This window comes from Colossoma macropomum, unplaced genomic scaffold (assembly GCF_904425465.1).
Source record: "Colossoma macropomum unplaced genomic scaffold, Colossoma_macropomum, whole genome shotgun sequence".
Taxonomy (NCBI): Eukaryota; Metazoa; Chordata; class Actinopteri; order Characiformes; family Serrasalmidae; genus Colossoma; species Colossoma macropomum.
This window is the reverse complement of record NW_023494792.1, coordinates 22,934,544-22,956,009: the sequence shown is the minus strand read 5'-3', so window position 1 is coordinate 22,956,009 and position 21,466 is coordinate 22,934,544. Positions and strand designations below refer to the sequence as shown.

General features: G+C 38.7%; 1 protein-coding gene across 3 annotated transcripts; it reads right to left on the bottom strand.

Moving 5' to 3' along the window:
- Positions 1 to 7,203: 7,203 nt before the first annotated feature.
- hmg20a (high mobility group 20A) lies at positions 7,204 to 16,450 on the bottom strand. 3 transcript variants are annotated; one of them, XM_036576586.1, is made up of 9 exons: positions 16,170 to 16,445; positions 14,750 to 14,856; positions 14,307 to 14,516; positions 13,157 to 13,289; positions 12,564 to 12,601; positions 11,920 to 11,995; positions 9,270 to 9,485; positions 8,172 to 8,304; positions 7,204 to 7,658 (listed from the first exon to the last, which is right to left on the bottom strand). In XM_036576586.1, exons 2-9 carry the CDS (start codon positions 14,813 to 14,815, stop codon positions 7,655 to 7,657), a joined length of 876 nt encoding a protein of 291 aa, XP_036432479.1. In that variant the 5' UTR covers positions 14,816 to 14,856; positions 16,170 to 16,445; the 3' UTR covers positions 7,204 to 7,654. The 3 variants fall into 3 exon arrangements, with proteins under 3 accessions (XP_036432479.1, XP_036432481.1, XP_036432480.1); XM_036576588.1 differs by lacking the exon at positions 14,750 to 14,856 and having other exon boundaries at positions 16,170 to 16,450; XM_036576587.1 differs by lacking the exon at positions 7,204 to 7,658 and having other exon boundaries at positions 8,168 to 8,304; positions 16,170 to 16,447.
- Positions 16,451 to 21,466: the final 5,016 nt, after the last annotated feature.

Below are 21,466 nucleotides of genomic sequence, written 5' to 3'. Positions count from 1 at the left end.
TTTCTCCCTCTCTCACGCGGGAGCGCGCATACGTAGCTGAGGGCAGGGCGATCTCGCGGCGCGATTGATGCTGGAATGTCGGGAGCGCGCGTTACTCAGCTCGAGACTTCTTGTTTGTTTAGTGGTGTTTTGTGTTTGTTTTTTCTGTTGATAATAAATTAAATAATTACGCGTAACGTTTTAAATCTATATACGTTCATATCGGAGTAACTGATTCATGAATTCATAAATTATGTGAAGTGACGCTTCCTGTTTGATCCACGTCCTGAACAATTTGAGCCACTATCACGAAAAAAAGAAAAAAAAATGCAACTGTTCAGCTGTGGACTAAACGAAGTTTGTTTTTTTTTTCCACCCGTTTTCCCACAGGTCCCGCCCCCTGCGCTGGGACTGGCCGATAAGAGGACTGCTTGTGATCTCAACTGTTTGCCAATCCTAATGCAGGAAACGAGCCGCTACCGGCCAATCAGAATGCAGGGGGCGGGGCGTGGTGGGAATACGGGTTGAGATGAAATGTGCGTGGAATCGAAACGAATAAGTGGCCGTGTGTTCACAGCGATTCAGGAAAGCGAATACGAAACAGCCATAAAGTGTTGAGCGGTTAGACCACACTCAATAAATATTTAAAAAAGTGAAAACGGAATCAGTACATACGCGTGAGTCTGGGAAAAAGGAGTACGTATAAAATATGTAAGTAAATTCTGGAAATAAACCAAAAAATGTGACGCAAGCATTTCAGATTCCTGACTGTAGCTTTAAAACACAGAATGTGGAGAGTTAGTGGAGAATTAAAACTGACTGAGGTCAGTGAGGGTGAAGAAGGATGGGGCGTGTTTGTGGAGAAGATGTGGACCATTAACGTCGTTAATGGCACAGTGTAAAAACAGGGGTGGGGAATGGTATGAAGAAAAATTAGGATGGTTTGATTGTTCTCTTGTTTTTGTTTTTGTTTTAAACTGCACTTGTGTCCATTAAACAGACTGTTTCATTCGACACTAGACCTTCCCTTCAGAGACCTTCATTCTCTGTCTCCCTCTCTGTCTCTCTCTCTCTCTCTCTCTCTCTCTTTCTCTCTCTCTCTGTCTCTCTATCTTTCTCTCATTCTGAGATGACTGGAGAGGGTGTGCTGAACCAAGGGCATTAAATAAAAGAACATTCCTGAAAATGTAAAACAACGAATCTAATTTTGTGTTGCACAGTTGTATTAGTTTAGTGGAGGAACACTGACCACTCCTGTTGAATATTGTGATTTAAATTTCTCACCACAAGAGGTCGTAGTTCTGCTTTGGACATCTGTAATCTCAAGCAGCTGAACCCCTTACAAACATCAAAGTAGCTCTTTAAAAGGTTTCTGAAACTTCTGACAAAGTTCAAACATCAAAGGCGTTAAATCTAAAATATTAAAATCTAATACTTGACAAAGTAATTCTATCTTGCACTGCTAAGGGCAGCTCTGTTTTCTGTATTGAAATGAGTGAGGAAAGGTGTTCTTTTGAAAACTGCTGATTCGCCTCTGAAAACTCTTAAACTCTCAGGCCGAGCTGGCACTCCAGCATTATGTTAATCATCTCTCTGCAGTCGCACAATGTCTGAATGCAATTTACTATGATGAAAGAGAAATGTTTATCCTACCGGTTAGAAAGCACAGAGAGCAGCGGGAATACGCCTGTGGTGGAAAGTGAAGGAAAAAAAATGAATCATTTATGTAGAATAATTAAAGATATGCCTCAATTCCTATCACGCAGAACGCTGGTGGAGATGAGGAAACACTGTTTTGGAATAACACGTTTTGCTTAGTTACCATAAGTGGAATACACTGAGTGCGACTGGAGTGAAGTAATCTAGTTGAATGAGAGATGTGAGGGAGGTTGGGTCTCCTGTGTGGAAGTTGAGGGTGAGAGAGGCAGGATGAGAGAGCAGTACTGTGAACTCTGACTCACACATCCTCCCAACCCACCATGCACTGCTCCAAATCCTCTCAGTCTTTCCAACACTGCTCCCTTTCCTAACCTCCTCCATCATCGCTTTAAACCTCTCTCACTATCGCTGCCAAGCCCTTTCCTTACACATACAGCACAGATCAGTAGCCATTGAAAGGCTTGTGTTATTTTTTTAATGGGGTCAATATTATTTTCTTCCTCACTTTCTACTATGACCAATACGCCATATAATCTAACACAGGAGTGTCCAATCTCAGGCTGTTGTGGGTGCAGGTTTTTGTTCCAAACAAGCAAAACACACCTGTCTTCAAACAGCTCATCATGTGTGCTCGAAAACCTGCCGCACACATCTAACATGATATTTTTTCAAAGGCTTAAAGGTGCAGTGTGTAAGATATAGCGACATCTAGCAGTGAAGTTGCAGATTTCAACAGACTGAATACCCCTCCCATCACACACACTACCAGGCCACTACCATGTCAGTGTCACTTTTATGCTGAGAATGGTCCATGGTGGTCCCATGAGAAGATATATGTTATCTTCCCGCCCCATATACTTTATTTATTTACTCATTACAGTGTTTGTTTCATTGTGAGCTACCGCCAAGGCAAATTCTTTTGAAGTGTTATTTTGCTTTAATTCTGATTCTAAAACCAAGTTTGAAGCCCTGGAAACACTGACGCCATCTCTCCTCTCTGTCTCCCTATGCAGTCCATCTCTCTCTTACTCTCTCCAGGAAGCCAGTGAAAGGAAGCATAAAGTCCATCCTGAGGGGATGGGGCGATCGAGCATGTGAGCTTAAGCTTGGAGTCTCCCTTTCTTCCTCTCTCTAAAGTGGAGCGGAGAGCCTCTCTCTTCGCCTCTCAGCAGCAGGTCCACATCAAAGTGGAACAGACCAGCATACATGGTCTCTCCTTTCTTCTGGAAGTGGGCAGAAGGAGGCTGAAGATGGGGAGAGGAGTGATGTTCCACATGATACAAATTCACTATAAACCTATCTGGCCTGAAAAAGATGGTTTGGTAAGGTGAAATTTACATAGTTTTTCTCCTCTCACTTCAAACACAGGTGCTCAGCAAAGTTTGCTTCTGCTTTGGAGCTGCAAGGCTAACGTAACTAACAACTAACAGCGCCCTAAATGTTGTCTTCAATTTTGTATGTTTTTATAGATAACAGTAGGATACACTGTAAGAAACCACATAAAAAAGCCTATCCAGATTACTCAATAACTCAACATGGTTTCAGGCAAGTGTGTGATGAATTAGGAAAGCAGCACAAAAAACTGGTAGTTATAAGCTTCCATTACTTGTTAGCTATTAGCCACGTAGCTCGCAGAACTAAAGGCATACATTTCAGAGACCACACATGTCTGGACTGATTGCCTCCAAGTGAAGTAAGGACAAAACTGTGTAAATAATATTTTTGTACTAATCATCACTTAAAGGGAAGCAGTGTGCTGTGTAATCATGCCCCTCAACTCCTAAAAGTCAAGGTTACAGATCTCACGGAGAGCCAGAGGAAACAGGGTCAACCTGTAAGAGGATATGAGGTCATCAGAGCCACCTGTGAATGGGATTACAGCACTGCCACACAGCAGTCATTACTGATAGGAAGTCCTGCTGCTGGACAGGAAATGGCCATCATAACAGAGAGGCTATTATGTACTGTAGGTGCTAGCTTTAGCACTTATACTCAGACATTTTCTAGGAGCAATTTTGTTTTGTTTTTTAAATAGTCGCACTTCAGAGTGATCACAAGCCAATCAAGAAATCTGCTGTTCTTCTGCAAGTTGTGTTTTGTAGTGTGTGGAGCAGCTAATGTCGGTCGTGGCTCTGCTGAAGCAGCAGTGCAGCCAAGAAGCACGCTTCCATCCCGAACATCTGCTTCAACTGGCACGACTGCTGCCGGTGATGCCAGAGTGATCAGATGGACTTGTGACATCTCGCTGCCCATCAAACTCTCACTGTTCCTGGTCCAGAACATAAAAGTTCACTTTTTCTACACTTCACCATGTCACTGTGGTGTACTTTAAATCCATCATGAAGCTGAATCCATTATCAATGTATCATGTCATCTACAACTGCAAAAAAAAGAAGACTGAACATTCGGTTAGTATTTGTGTACTCAACAGTTTTGTTTTGTTCTGCTCCAAAACATTTAATTCAGCTCATTGGCTAATAATTAAATACTATCATGATCTCAAGAATGATCTCAAAAATCTACAAGAATGGAGAACTTTGGGCTAAATTACCAAAAACGCAATGGGGTTCTGCGATAATGCCTGTTCTGTAATTGAACACGCTTCATAATTACATCAGAAAGTTGTTCACAAATGGAAATTTTATCTACAGATTTTTTTCCGCATCTTACAGAGCTAGCACAAACTCTTCAATGTTTTCAGAGTATTAACATTTTTAGTGTGTTGTATGTAATAGGACCCCATCAGAAAGGCACATGAAAAGCAATAACATTGCAAGCATAATTATTGCTCATACGCATTTTTAAAACTTATCACATTATGATATTTTTTAAATCTTTTAAACTTTATGAAGTTGTAACCCTCAAAATAACAGACCACTAAAAGTATGGCTTGTAAGACAAAAAGAACCTTTGTTAATGCTCAACCAATGAATACGTAACATGACAACACTGTGAGAACTGACCTCTACTAATACTGCAGTCACAGTAGCATGTTTTTGCTGTGACCAAGTATCACACATTTGCCTTTATACACAAGTAAAGGGTGACTGTGCACTGTGAGCAAGTCCTGAAGACCAAACTCTATCAGTCTGTGGAATCTCATATTAAAGCAACACTATGAAGGATTTTTTTCTCTCTGGTGGAAATATGTAATTGCACACTTCAAGAATATACTATTAATTTGTATAGCATCTCGTAATATGAGATTCTGCTGACTGTTCGATGATCATTCAGCCTTCACACACACACAATGCATCACTATACAACACGCGTGCGTAAAGGCCAATGTGTGATATTTAGATGATCACAGTATAAACATGTCACTGTAATTTGGCACTACTGTGTGTCAGACCTGATCATGATATTCAACACATCATATGCAAAAATCATCTAGCAGGAGTTCAGTTCTCACAGTGTTGTCATATCCCTTGTTCACTGGGTGAGGATCAAGAAAGGTTCTTTTTCTATTAACTATGTTTTTAATGATCTTTTATTCTGATTCTCATGATTTGGTGTGAGTTGAACAGACGTTCTGCCCCCTGTTGCAGTTCTTCAGCACACAGGCCCAACTCTGTTTCTCATTATTACACATGGCTTGATTTTACGAATCGGTTCATTATCGCCATCTACCGGCGAAATACCGCTATTGCGACGTTCTAAGGTAGACGGGAAAATTCGAATGAGAAGTTTCAGCCTCGTTACTCCTTATATATTGTAGGCGTATTTGTTACTGTAGCTCCCCTTCATAAATCTGCCCTTAATGCGACATTAGTTTACTTTAACTGGTTAAAGAGCGAGCATTTACAGATGTGTTTAACACTCAACTCCCACAAACGCTGAAATCTTTGTCAGCGTAGTAATATTTTATTTTTACTCACCAGCATTTTCCGGCCTTTAAACTAGTTTGTTTTAAGTTGTTGTAGAGTCATTTGGTCCACTCGAATGACCTGAACGACCTGCACCTGAAGATCAACTGGTTAGTCAACTATAATGCTGTACTACAGGCCAAACGATTGGAAGCAATACTAATTTGTAAGTTTGCATGGAAACATGATAGATGCTTTTATTCTGTCAGCTGCTGATGAATTTCTACAATCATCATGAAAGCTTTAGACCTCACAAACACTAAATAATAAAATGTATAAAATCAGGTCTTAGATGTAAATATCTGCCATGTTCTAACAGGGATCTCACACAAAAGCTGTACCGATAGACTGCAAAAACTGAAAAGATAGACTGAAAGAATGGGGGCATGTGGTGCTCATAAATAGTAAATAATTAAGAGTTGGTCACACAATAGTAGACTAAATGAATATAAGACTAGTTAATCAAATCAAAATTCAGGGTTTGAATGAATAAATTCAGGATTCAAATGAATTGGACATGTGTCATATATGTTTGCTCTAATTGAGGTTAATGCTGCTTTTTTCAGTGAAAAATTAGACACCCTAAAAGACTGCTTAAACAAAACTCTGTAGCTAATTGTAGTTTAATGTTAAGTAAAACAGTCATTCAGTGAAGGGTAACCAGAATGTAACCTGCAGCATCTCAGAGCAGCTCCGAGTTCACTAACGGAGATCTACAGCAGCTACAGTGGTTACTTCCACCACTGTTTGATTTACTTCTGTGTTTTACACAGGATAATGCCTGGTCTGTATTTAGTGATGTACACAATCACCCAGAGGCCAAGCAGAGAAATGTAGCTTTAATAAAACATTTAAAGAAAAACAATAAAACGATTCAAACTTTTTTAAAGCAAGCATACATTAAGATAAACTTAATATTTTAAACATCCAAGTGTTGTCATCTTGTTTTTCTTTTGAAAACAGCTGAGGAACAGGATGGACTGTGTCCCTGAAAATGTTCGTCACTTTATCAAATTTGGAACACTCTACATCTGTAAACATGACTTAAAAAGAATTTAAAAAAAGGGATAAGTGGTGTTATTAGGTATATAGCACTGCTCAAAGTGTTTAAGCCACTAACCATATTAAAAGCTTGCGTTTTCCTTTATTTCAACAAGTACATAAACACTGTATATTTAAATAATGTTGATCTGTTCATACATGCTTTATGAGGCATTCTGGATGGTAATTACTATGATTTTATTATATCATTCTCGATGCTGTACAGATTTCTCAGTCATTTTGAAATATTTGACAGCTGTGTTCACCATTCTGGATCTAAAATTTCTTCATTTTTACAGCTTCCTACAAATGATTTAAAATCTACATATTTGTGACTAAATTGGGTTCATATGATTGAAACACAGATTTCATACTTTCGAACAGTAATGTATATAAAAACAGGCTGTGCTTTGATTCTATTTGAACTGCTGCTTCTCCACCTCTCACCCTGAGAAAGCAGCAGCTTTAAGAGTCCATCTGAACTGAAATGGACAGCTAGCTCAGTGAGCGGAGAGCAGAATCTGTTACTGGCCTTCTCCTGCAGCAGATCCTGTGGTACATGCAAGCTGCAGAGAGAGCAACATCACAACAATCACCTGTGCTTCTCTTCATGAGTACATCACATACACAACTCCTTTTCGAGAAAGAAGACCAACACTCACTGCAAATGCAATTTATTACTCACTGCAGTATGCTTTTTCTGTAATGCTGCACAGAGAAGAGTGACAGAGCACAAATACACCAATTACATGTTCAATCAGTTTCCTTTAACATAAATACAAAATCTCACTTCTTAACTTCATACAAGGGAAATAAAAATACCTAAAATCTAAAACCTTCCTTTAAATAAAAAGTACAGAACATGCTGAAGCACCGTTTTCCGCGGCCATAGAAAATCATTAAGGACAAGCATGGTAAACATTTGAGTAAATATACAACTGCTGAAACGTGAAACCAAAACAGATAAAAATAGCACTGTAGAAAAAAAGAAATAAATTATCAATATCATAACAGGTGTGTCTAGTAAAACAAGTCTTAAAAATTGGTTGGAAATAAAACGGAGCTCAAGGAAGCTCAGGTTCCACAGTCCTGCCATCAGAACTCCTCAATTACCTGCAAAGAGATCAATCACAGCCTGCATCAGGTACAGACCTGACTTCAAACCCATCAGTAATACCTCACAAAATTTTATTTCATAACAAGTCCATCAATCATAAAAAACAATGAGAATTCTCTCCTTCTGTGTGTAATTCATGTCATCATCATAAAACAGAGATCTAAAGCAGGGGTGGTCAGGTCCCATCCTGGTGATCTAGTTTAAGTTTAGTTTCAACTCTAGTCCAACACACCTGATTCAATTCATCAAGGCTTCCAAGAACATCTGAACACTAGATCACTCACCAGGACTTTCTCAGACACCACTGCTTCAGAGGAAGCCTTGCTCGCTTTAGTTTCTTATTTTAACTCCAAAAATGAATCCACTAAGAGTAAGAGTAGTTACTTATTTTGTGATAGTTAGTTATAATTCCAGATAACTAAAGTAATGGACCTATCAATGTAAAAAAAAAAAGCTGGTGAAAATTGCATTTTTTTGAGTGATAAATAGTGCAGGAGTGTAGCGGTTACCTGTCGAGGCGGTTGACCACGTCCCGGACCACACTAATAAGGTGCTCGTGCTCCTGAGGGTTGGACACCACGATACTGTGGAGCTTCTTCATGTAACTATCAATGGAGTCCACACTGGCAGTTTCTCCGCTGCCTGCAGGAACACAGCACAAACACATGAGCACAAACTTCACACGACAGCATCATCAAATACATGGCTTCTCTGATTTATATGTGCAGATGGCAGTCTTAAACAAAGGGTTTATGAAAAACCTAATATACAAAATAGAGTAGGCACTGCCTAATGCCTGATGTCCCTGGCTACAACAGCTTACTTTTTGCTCACACAAATGCAGAGCATGTGGCCCCAATCACAGATGAATTAGACTGAAAAACAGTTCATTATTAGTATGTTTTTTCGCTTGCCAAAGTGCTGCTAAAGGTAACTACATAGACAGCTTGTGTACAACATATTTCCACATGAACACGCCACAGTAATATACCAGTAACAACTCTGTTCAATGGGGGACCATTTGGGCAAGGCACAGTTCAGGCAGGAGCAGTTAGCTAGCTAGCTATATAAAGACTGTGAGAGCCCCATGGCTAATTAATTTCAAACGGGGCTGGAGAAAATAGGACTTTCTTCTCTGTGATAACTGTATATAGTGATATTAAATACACATACGCATTGGAGATTTTGGCTGACATATACTTTCATTACTTTTTAGCTCCATTTGCCTCATACATTCACATGTCTCAACCAACTGACTACTTTACGGGGTAAAAGGCTCCAAATTCAGTATATTTGATATAGTATCTTGGAGAAGCCAGCGAGTAACTCCCACATACCTTGTGGGATAATTAAAGTTCTCAAACCATTACCACTTAAATAACATAAAAGATCTAATTTTAATGCTTTAGTCTTTTCTAGAAATCTCACTGTGAAGCCTCCATTCCACGCATTCACTGTGCTATTCTACGGTCACTAAAAAGCTAAAAGTCACTGCTTTCACTACTAAAGACAAGAGTGATGTGAGCAGATAATATCTGTACGAACAAGCGGACTGCTCTTAGAGCGGCACTCTGTTGTGCGGTTCTGTGAGAATTTGTGTGTCTCACCAGGCAAGGGCACACTGGAGAAGCTGTGTGTGAGTGCAGAGCGGAGTGTGTCGAGATGCTGCTGCAGCAGGCTGTTGCGCGTGCGCTCTTGCAGCACATCTCCCTCAAGTCGCTCCACTGCGCTCCTCATGCTCTCCACATGCTTCTGCAGAGCTGCGTTCCGCTCCTCATACTCCATGTTGGTCTTACGCAGCTGTCGCAACTCCGCCTCACGAGCTGTGAACAAAACACACACCAGATTTACACTCACCGTAGCAAACATCAGGACGTTTCTCATGTCCAGTAAAGTTTACTAATACAACAGCAAAGAGACAGAGACAGAGAGAGAGACAATTACTGTAAGCATGCATCTTCATTTTAATGATTTTCTGTGCATTTTTAAGGATGATTGTGTTTACTGTTGAAAAGAACATTAGATCCTGTGTGCTAAGGCAATGTAATCGGATATTGATAAGTAAAGTAACTTGACAATGCTTTAAAGGCACTAATCGCCCTGTTGGGAAAAAGAAGTGATAGAGAACAGACAGGATAAATATATATATCACTTTGTTTTACTTCTTTTACTCACCTTTCCTGAATATTTGACTCCAGAAATATGGTACTTATTTTGAAGACAATTTCAAGGTAAAATATTAAAAACTCTGAGAATTTCAAGTGTTAAAATGTTTTTAAACCTTGATCCTGTAAGTTTGTATGTCCTCGTTTCTCAGAAGTACACTTATATAGTTCCTATGTAGTTTGTGCCAGGGACTAACTAGGCTACATTCAACCACCTCAAATTTCTCCAGTTTTATTCCCTCTCAAAACAAACTAAATGCAGATAATGCTGCAGATGTTAAAAAAAAGCAGATGCAAAATCAAGCATTTTAGCGCAACAACCATGAAAAAACAGCCACAGGATCTTAATAAGAATTTCACACCAGCTGCCAGTTTTTAGCATACAGCTCAAACTGCAGAATAGTATGTTTCCTAACCACGTTTTCATCTGTAGTTTGCATTTTTGCTACGTTCTTAGGTATGTAAAAGCACAAATGAGTCCAGTTCAGTTTAAGGTCTGTTTGGGTCATGATAAGGGTGAGATTTGGGATTTTGAGTGCTGATTCATCGCTGAGGTCCTCTCTCTGTTTACTCATCTAGTGTGCGACCTTGTGACAAAAATCAAGAAATTTTGTAAAAGACTGACCACAAAAAAGCATCCAGCTAAATACAATTCAAAGAAACACATAGTCGGTCAATAAGACAGCTGTTCCAGAGGGGAAACGGACTGTGACTGGATAATGCATGTGCACAGATACACATACACTCCTGACACTGTAAATGCATGAATTTTAGAGACACACAGAAGTTTTCAGAAATTTGTGGGCCCAATACAATAACTGATAATTTACATCATACTACACTAATATCATCTACCACAGCATTGCTCAGACAAACTTGCACATGGAGATAACAGGAGAACAGGTTTGGCTAATTCATGGGGATAAGAAATGTTGTCTCTATAAATCTATACAAATGAACTTTATCAAATTTGTCAAACAATAAAATACCTTACTGAACCATCAGTTCTAAACGTGATGGAACTTGAGTGTAAAACATGAACTTGAGCATTTAATAAACAGTCAAATTATCTAATAAAACACGTAACTAAGCAATGACTTCAAAATACTAAAATATTGATCTCATCTCCATAGCATCACTGCTATCTAGGTAAACAGAAATGTCATCTGTCATCTCTATCTGTATCTCAAATCATAATTCAAAGGTTTAAATGCTCATATCCTACATTTCTTGTTTTATTTTTTCCCTTGTGTTTCACTTATGACATTCTTGTTGTTTTATATGCCCATCAACAGCCATAAGTCATTTTTATATGACCATTTTCCAACCTCTCTTTATCCCCTATCCCCTTAGAATTAAACAGGTGTCTTTAAGACTGGTATGTGTAAATGATCAGTCCAGACTGAAACATTCTTTTAACGCGAATGGGCGGGGCTAAACTACTGTAGGCTAAACAAGTGGAGCTATGTATCTGCATTAGTATCGTGACATCGTCAAAAGCAATTAATTCAAAACACACTGTATTTGCAGTTTCATTTCCATATATGGAATGCAGAATGCATTATTTGTTTAGAAACTTTAACAGTGTTCACGTACAACCTTACACTTTAACATTTTTATAATGCGAGGGAAATTCGTTTTTCCATGATACGGGTCCTGTTAGATCTGAACAGCCTTAATTGTCTCTGCCTACTTTGGAATGCATTGTAATAAGGGTTGTATAAATGTGTCAGGTAATTTGTTGTAAACCATTTGTTGCACTATTTTGATTTTAAAAAAATGAAATAACTAAAATACAGTCTGTGATGAAAGTCAATGTAATTGCTGTTTTCTTTCACTGTTTATGTCAGTACATTACAGCCATCGGTGGCTATGACACTAAAACTCAACGCTAACAGGGCCTGCGGTGGGGTCCACAACCATGGGAGACTAGAAGTGCTTCTACACAAAATGTTGGTTGTAATTGCTGACAATAATTCATTACTGGGTCGAAATTAATATGTTTTTCCAATTATGGACAAATAACACATTGGCCACTCATATGTTGTGCAGCCCTACTGAATCTGTCTACAGCCTGGACTCAAGTGCTTACCTTTGCTATGATTGAGGAACTCCTCAGTGAAGATGGGAATGTCAAACACAGAGCGATCCTTTATCACTCCATCGTTCTGACAGCGAACGAGAGCGAGAGAGAGAGAGAGAGAGAGAGAGAGAGAGAGAGAGAGAGAGAGAGAGAGAGAGAGAGAGAGAAAGAAAGAAAGAAAGGACAAACATTTCTAGTGTGCACAGTGTAAAACATCTTAACAACAGAGCGCTCTATGGCTTTTCTGAAGAGCCTTTGTTGACCAAGGATGTACTCAATGCTGTTAATGCCGAGTGACATACACACCCACAACTAGGTGATTAAGTCTGAAGACCACAATGCTTTGTGCACTTGCGAATCTAAAGGACTCTAATTTCATTAAGCCCCAACATTGCTCACTCCCATTCAAGCTCAAGCAGCTGGTGGCTAAGCACTTGGTAATGACATAATTTAATTTCCTAAAGCTGAATGAAAACAGAGCTCCAGCATTTACTGTTGCTGCAACAGGTTCAGTTCTGGGCATCTGAAGTGAATAAATCTGGGCCTGGTGTGACATAAACAACAAACGATTAAGAGAAAAGGCAACTCGTTTTGTATGTGCTCCAAGACAAAGTGCTGTCGTGTGTTTGGGCTGGAATGCAAGCTTCTCTTACCTCATGAAGAGCTTCCCTGGCTGACTGCCGACCCACATCTGTTACAGAGAGAAAGAGCTTTAAGAGCAGTAGCAGCTGATTAATGTTTCCTGCTTGAAGCCTTCCTTGCATCTTCAACAGATAAGAGACTAAGGCATGTGAGAAGCTTATCTGGCCTCTGCACTGGAGGGCATTTCAAAAGCAGATACAGAAAAATAATTAGTACATTTTGGAGCTTTAAAATATCTTTTAACCTTGTCCTCTAATGCACAATATACTGTTTGTTTTCAGTCTGTAATAATGAGAGGTGTGATTCTATTCATTTGATACACTGAATTACTTTTAGTCAACCTGAATAAATGTGCATAAGCACTAATTATAGAAAAAATAATTTCAATTATAATAAATATGAAATACCAATCAATTATAACAAACACGGTCATCAGTGATGGAACACAAGACAATACTAACTAAATCTCGACTAATATTTTGGTTTTACTTTAAGTAAAACACACTTGGCTAAAACAGTACAAAGACTTGATTCCACACTCCACAAAAAAATAAATCTCTAACAGCCTGCTAAGCAGCTAACTGCAGGAACTGGGTGTTTGTACCTCCTCGGTGTCTCTTCCCCTTCTGCTTCTCTTGCACCTTCCTGGTGAAGTGCTTATAGGCCTCCGTCTGCTGATACTTCTCCAACTCCCTCATGTAGCGCTCTTTGTCTTTCTCTGCCTCATCTAAATATCGCTGCATGGAGAGACACATAGAGAGAGAGAGAGTTATTTTACAAGTGAGCCTGTCTGAGGGATACGAGTCCAGCATTTGCATGGTGAGAATTCAGAATTTGTTGGTCTTTAGATTTGGGGTGGGGAGGGGGTGAGAGCATATCTCAGCACATGAAAGTAACAAACAACTATGCAACAAGCATAAGAGACTGATGTCATCACGAAGAAGAGGAAAGTCACTGGCAGTAATTGTAATTGTTTTCTCAAGGTATAGACTACACACTTAACGTAGATTGTTTTTCAAGGATTCTTGAATAAAGAAAATGGTTCTATGAAGAACCATGAACACTCAAAGAAACCTTGATTAAGGGTTTAATCAAGGGTTAAGGGATTCCTTGCATACTGAAAGGGTTCTTCAGACTGACGGAGAATGTGCTGCATATGGTTCTATATAGAAGCTTTCTGAAAAGTGCTCTATATAGCACCAAAAAGAGTTCTTCTATTGTTACAAGCTTGTATCACGACAACAGCAGAACCTGTTTAGTGCTATATAGAACCCTTTTTAAAAAGGTTTCTAAGATTGTAGGGTTGCCCAACAAACATTTGGATGCAATAAAAAAATAAGTAATTATTTATTATTCTGTATGCATTGTTTATGGTTTACTGCAATACTTTTAATGTATTTTTTACTGTGCGTTGCGAGCATCCATAACAGTAACATTTCCATGACTGTTTCTTTGGGTGTTTGATGAATCAAGACATTCATCTAATTTACCAAAACTGACCTATTTGACCAAAATAATACAGAATTGTGTGTACCCCTTTTAGATCATTCATTTGCCAATTCATTTTAACATACCTCAAGGTGTTCACATCTTGCACAAATGTAATCACAACACAAGTGTTCATTTTATGTGTATGGTAAAATACAATATATACACACCTGAACACAATATAGTCCATATCATGCAGCCCTGGGACAGACCACGTGTTACTCCAATCTGTATTTCAATAGATTACTTAAATATTAAATCCTCACCTGTTTCTCATCAGGAGGCAGTTTGCTCCACTCGTTGCCAAGCATCCTGGTGATCTCTGGAAAGGGAACATCCGGCCTCTCGGCCCGCAGCTGCTCCCTCCGATCATTCATAAATCGCACATATCCCGTTAATGGAGCTTTGGGGGCATTACTGTCCTTCAACGGCTTCTTCCTCTTCCTCCCTTTCGTCCAGCTTGCCCTGCGTGGCTTCTACAGGGCCAGAGAGACAGTTAACTGACAGAGTAAATTTGGGAATACATCCTCAAAAGTCTCTTCTTGTGGGTCAACGTCTTCTGCAGAGAAGTGACATACATTGAGGCAAGTTCAAGCAAACACGTTGCTACATTACTAAAAGAAGATTCGGGTGCCTTATTGATCTTTTTATTTGTGATTATGTTACACTGTTGGTTAATAAAAGCCAAATCCACATCAGCTACTGTTACCTCCTCTCCATTCCTCTGGCTGCTGTTGTCCGTGTTCGCCCCAGGTGAAGCACTCTGCTCTTCCATGACCTCTAACTCGTCACACACTGAGGTGAACTGCCAAACACCTACACATATACATTATTAAACTAACCCTCGAGATACTCCTTCACCTTACTGTACATTGGTCTATACAACCACACAACTGTAACTGTTTGGGTAGACGATGAACAGTTGAAATGTCAACAAAAGCACAAATGCTTCTTGCGCTGTCAGTATTAGGGGTGTAACAATGCATTGTGACATTGTGACACTGCAATACAAAATGTAATATAAAATGTAATATAAAAAGTGTGCACTGTGGAAAACACACATTTTTTAAATGATTCCTACTAATGCAACTGTATTGTTCAAAGTTCAACACCAGTCAGCAACGCCCTCCAGCACTCCTCCTGCCTCCCAGCTCTTATTTAGTTGAGCAAGAACATGATTACAGTCATCAGTTTTCATGAAAATGCCATATCAAAAACATAGTATCATGAATCGAATCGAATCAAACTGTGGGCTAAGTGTATTGTTATACCCCTAGCAGTATCACTCATGTTACCATAAATGTATGAAGGTTCAGTTGAGCCTGTTGAGTTAAAATAACATCCTCAATCATTAGTACTGCATGCAATAGATGGAGATACAGAGATGAACAGACTCCTAACGTTAGCAACACACAAATATATAAAAAAAAAAAACAGACAGTTTTGTTTTTGGAGACAAGCTAAATTGTTTTAACAATTTGTCCTACCCATGAAGCAGTCCTGTTGTGCACAGCCATGTCATTAGTACAGTACAGTGTAGTATCTTTGTTTTTCTAATGTTTTACAGTGTTTTAATGTTATTCCAGCCTTACTTCAAGAGTATTATACAGACTCAGTTCAGTGTTACTGCTTACTCTCTGATGAAATCTTTTAGGCTATCAGAACACCCTACCTAGTTATAGTTTTAATTCTGGCAGCATTTTCAAAATCTTCTACCTGTAGTGTTATGCAGGGAGCTAACGTTACCTAGCTTACATAGGTTAAACAAGTATGTGTTATGGTCCGTCACTTCGGCCAGGCAGTAACACCAGGCGAACCCTTGCAGTAATATTTATAGCTAGCGAGTGTGTTTCAGACTCAGCAAGCCTGGAGGTGTAAAGTTCTGCTAAGTAACTCAGACTTTAAGCTTCACAAAAAGACACAAAAAGCTGTGTATCGGCTACACGATCCTCCTCCTGAACCGAACCGCAGGGTGAGAGTCAGCCAGTTCGTCGTTTTAGCCACGCATTAGCGGAGCAGAGAGCGAACAGAAGCTGCTCACAAATTCATTCCCTACGGTCATTAAGCGTCTCAACAAGCAAAGAAAGCATTCCAGACGACTCACAGCAACATCAGAGGTGCACACTGACCTGCAGTTTGATAGAAACGGACCGTTTCAGTAGATTTTATGAAAAGGAACTGCAAGGATCAAAACAATGCAAATAGCCGCACACGTGGCGTCATCACACTGCGACAGGTACACAGAGCGGCGCAGAGCTGAGCGATGCTGTGAGCACAGATGTTAACGGCTGGTACAGTTTATTAATTTGAAGTAGGTATTATATAGTCCAGTATAGAGCTCCTGAAATCCACTTTAACAACCTGCTGCTGGTGACTTAGGAACTATTCAAGACTCTGTCTCTGGGTGACTAGTTTATTTGGCGGAGGGATATAAGCTGACGTCGGTCCAGTTCCTGTTTCTGACGGAAGGATCAGTTCGCCGCCTGGTGACACAGTTAAACACGCCCACTAGACCGAAAGACTGAGGCTGCGTCCCAAACTGCACACTAGTCGACTAAACATACTGCACTAATGAAAGGACCACTACTGGTGGTGTACTGTTTTTCACATACTATTTAGTGTGGTGGTGTGCGGTTTTGAACACAGCCAACTGTTTTAAGATTCAACCGACGCTTTATGAGGTAAGAAATAAAATTTGACGAAGTAAAAATGTTATTAGTGAAATATAAGAAATGACATGTAAATATCGATTTGTTACTTTAAAAGTCAAATGTAATAGTATAAATTTCGTGTTTTCAGTTTTAAGGCTTTATGACTTTTCCCAGTTCATTTTCAGGAGAGGAAAATCTTAAGGAAGACTAGAATGAAATATACATTCATAAGTGATTCTAATTACTACCTGTTCGAACTGATTTAGTGAAAATTGAATTCATAAGCAAATTTGGTTCTTACAGAAAAATAAGAATAGTTTCACCTTTACATGTAAGAACTATTTTTTTTTGCACTTCATTCTAACAAATCATGTGAATTTGCAAGTACGAATTGTTCTTCCTAATGTTTAGGAAGAACAAATCAAAAATGAAAATTACAGTTATTACTAGTATTAATAACATTTTTACTTATTCAGATTGAATTTCTGATTTTGATGGGTTAAAAGCTAAACCGACAAACATCAGACTGAACCATAACCGCTTGAAGTCTTGCCACACAGGGCAGTATTTTAAGATCGAATGTTTCTGGAGTTAATTCTAGTCAGTGGCTGCTGTAAACTCATTTTACAGTTTTACCTTCCACTCACAAACTGACTAGCTTGTTTTCTAATTCAGACTCTATGTGGACGTAGTGAACTGACCAGGCTTAGCACTAAACAAATCCACAGATGAACTTGAAGCACATAAGTAGACATTTGCTAAACCTGTCCACACTCCCTCATCACTAGTAGCAGGTTTGCAAAAGTAGGTTTCAAGAGCAAAGCTGCCCTCTAGTGATTGCTTTTCAAAATGCTCTGGTCAAGTCAGGCCTCTTCCAAATCCTTTTAACAGCCCAGTCTTTTAATGTACACACTGTCATCACAATGCCACATTACGGACACATCATGTCTCTTAATATAATGATTAACTGAAGACCAAAATAACTTTCGTCTGGCCAGACCAAGGGTCTTCTAAATAAGAAACCTGCCTGGTCCATATTACAACAAAGTGTCAATGTCCTTGGCAAACGCTGACAGTCTCTGGTTAAGTAATGTTCAATGGGCATTATGACTATGTAGTAGTTCAGCTCTTGGTTTTTACTCACTTCACCAAATGGAACGGCTCATTGATTGCCATAGCGTTGCTAAAATGACAGGTTGCTCAGCACTTTGAATAGAACACAGCTTTGTTATTTGACTTCTTTGGTAGTCATTTAGTCTTCATCCACTTACAGCATACTGAATGAACCAAATGTCAGGCTGCAGAGGCTGAGCAGTCGTGTGGTTATGTGCTTCACTTGTGTAAGTGGCGGTTTTATTTAGTGCTAGTAAAGCCTGGTCTGATACTTCCATGTAGAATCTGAATGAGAACAACAAGCTAAAAACTATTTTTGAGTCCCAAAATATTAAGAGGTCACTCCGAGTGTCATTAATATCATTACTGCCAGAGTTCTAGAGTGCACTGAAAAAAAAAAAATAAAAAGTTGCACAAAATATTCTTTGAGTGATGCTGACATAGAACCACTTTTAGTTCCTTTAATAACGATGCTTGATAAAGAGATTTGTGATTGTGACCCTTTGAATATTCAAAAAACCTTCACATAATGTAAAGGTTCCATACCAATTTTGGGGTTTTTCCTAGAACCTTTACATTGTTATTCCAACTTGCACAAAAATTGTTCTCCAAAAAACATCCATTAAAAGTTTTTTTTAGGAAACCAAAAATGGTTCTTACATGTCTTTGCTTAGACAACCTAAACGCCTTCCCAGTTAAAAGTTACTGCTATGAAGTGATGATTTGAGTAGAACTAAAAGTAGCAACCTGAGTAAGAGTGAAAAAGATATCTGGTCAAAAATCTCTTAACTACAGTGGAGTAGAACTGCATGTAGAACCGCAGTGGAACTTCTTTGTACATCAGTATAGCAACTGAAATTTGTTAGGTGCTGTTCTTGCTATGCTGCTTTGGTGCTATGGGGTCCTTTTGGTCTAAAAGTAAAAGGCTAAAGCTCAGAAGAGGTATAACCAACAGGAAAGCCACCCAGGAGCTGAACCTATACAAAAAGGATAAAATGAAACTCAAAAACCCAAAAAGGAATTAGGAAGTAAATGTGAACTGAGTGAAAAGATTCTTTGTCCTCAGTAATACACTTGAGTAGAAGAAAAAGTACTCACAGTGCTCACAAGTAGTCTTGGGACACCTATCATCATTTGTTTTTTTTTTTGATTTGATTTGTTGATGTATTATGGAATGTATCTTATCCAAAAGAACACAATTTCAGCCATATTGGGAAAAGATAAAACATTAGTGGCATATTTGTTTATTTTTTCAGTTTAGTTTTATTTTCTCCCAGTGTGTTAAATCCAGCAAATAAATAGAAATTGTGCACTAAAATTTCCTGGAAAATGCCATATTTAAGTTTGTTCACTTGGAGCATGTATCAGGCTTCTGCCCTGGAGGGTCACAGCTCTGCAGACTTCAGTGTTCTGCCACATTAAACTAGTCTGATTCACCTTACCAGCTCATTAACAAGGCCTTCATGACCTGAATTCAGAGCAGTGGAGGAAGGAAAACTCTAAACTCTGCAGAGCTGTAACCCTGAAGAACTGCTGTGTTTACTTATTTTCAACTGAGGGAACAAACATCCACATACCAGCGTGCATCACACCTGTGTGGAAAGTTTTTACCAACTCTCAGTTTCAGACCTAGAGGTCTCTCAGCTGCTTCAACATCAGCTCGTCTTTATAGCCCTTTCAAGAACTTTCAAGTTCACTGATCTCATGCGGGCTTTCCAGGAATTCAGAGGAAGACCTTTGAGGATTTCCCATGTAACTGTCACATGTTATGATTGCCTCATGCATTCTCCACTGATTATCTCAGTCCACAAGTGTGTGTGTGTGTGTGTGTGTTGTGTCAGCACTCGTTTTCACTTGCGGAGCATCCTGCCATAATTGCTTTCCTTCTTCATTATGTCAGAAGTGAGAGAAAAGAGCCAAGGGAGAGAGAGAGAGAGAGACAGAGAGAGAGAGAGGTGAGGGCTGTAATTAATTCATGTGGTCCGAGGCAACATTTTAATGATGTCCTCAGAAACAATCTCTCACCCTCGTAAAGAGCAGAAAACCACTCCTTCTTCAGGGCCCAATAAACTTGTAAATAATTTGCATGTTTTGTTGAAATTTCCTCCTTTCTCTTCAAATACCCTTCAGCTGAATAGGGACACATTTCTGTCTGTTGTTATTTGTGTTAAACGTGTTTCCTAAACAGAGGATATTACATTTGTGTTATAAAATTGATGTGGGTGTGAGAGGTTGTGTTTAATTGAATGAAGGAGAGTCAGTGGAGTTTTGGCTGTTTCTGTTTAGTTGTGAATTCTAGCTGCAACTTACAGTTAGTAGATAAAGTCCAATCTACAAAACAGCGTTCATTCAGCTTCTTTTCCATCTCTGCTAAACTTCCCTTAGTGAACTCAGACTTAAAGGGGAACACCACCATCTTTCTAAATTTCTGCATAATGTTAACAAAGTCATTCAGAGTAGTTTGACATGAAATAGTTAATCAAAGAGAAACTTACCGACTCACACTGTTAAACATAATAATTGCACTGAACTTATTTCTCGGGTTTACTTTAATACTTTGTTGACATTACTAATACAGATCTAAAAACATTCACTATTTCTTGTATAATCCTGAGTTACTGAGGTAGGTCTAGTTAAGATCTGGTAATTTGTGTAAGTCTTACAGACTGAAGAGTCCTGTGCCAAAAAAGCTTCCCAGCATTCTTAGCAGTTTTGTTGGTTCCTGTTAATTAACACTTATTTTTCAAATGTATAACTATAATTCTCTCTGCAAAATGTTATTTTTGTGCTATAGTGTACTCTAAATGTTAAATATGAAGTTTGGATATATTTTACATGTGTTGTTATTCTCACTATGATGGTATTTATCAGTTCAGCCTATTATCAGCTATTAGAGTCCTCAGAAATGAGTGATTCTAGTCTAATCTAAGCTATTTATTCATTACTGTACAAAACAATCCCTTTATTGTATTGGAGTTGTTATAACTGATGCTAATACATTACACAAGGAAGAGTGTTTGATTCAACTTAACCAAACTAATTCAAGAGTGAGCAGAATTTGAAGAAGTAGCGCTGTGCGCTGAATTGACACCATTTAAAATGATTGGGCTGTTTGAGTTAATCTTACTTGCTGCAAAAGTGTGGATCAAAAGTGACTATAACTCATATATAAAGTTATTTAATGTTGATCACCTAAGGCAATAAACTTGGGTGATTTTTTTAAGTAAAGTCAACTAATTTAAGTTTACAGTGTAGATTTTCTTTACAGTGATTTTCATAGCAACCTGGGATTCCATCTACCACACAAAACAGCCAGTGAACCTCTTCAGAGATTTTATATGTAATGTTCTGATGGTAAAATAGTGATAAATCTGAAAAATATATATTTCTGTGGGACTATTTTGCCTCACAACATCCTGAATGTATCTCTCCACCATCAATGAATCAAAAAAGTACATTCTAGTCCAAAATGTTTTAGTCTCAAAACCATCGTAAATGAGTTCTCAGTCATCAGGCAGTGTATTCACAACCATTTAATGTAATCTCTGCGAGGGAACTTTTAGAGGCATTAAACTCTTCAGACCTGCAGGCCCACAGATGTCATTAACTGCATCGAATTCCTATATTTATGTACAAAAGTATTTTATTTCATATGTTTTGTT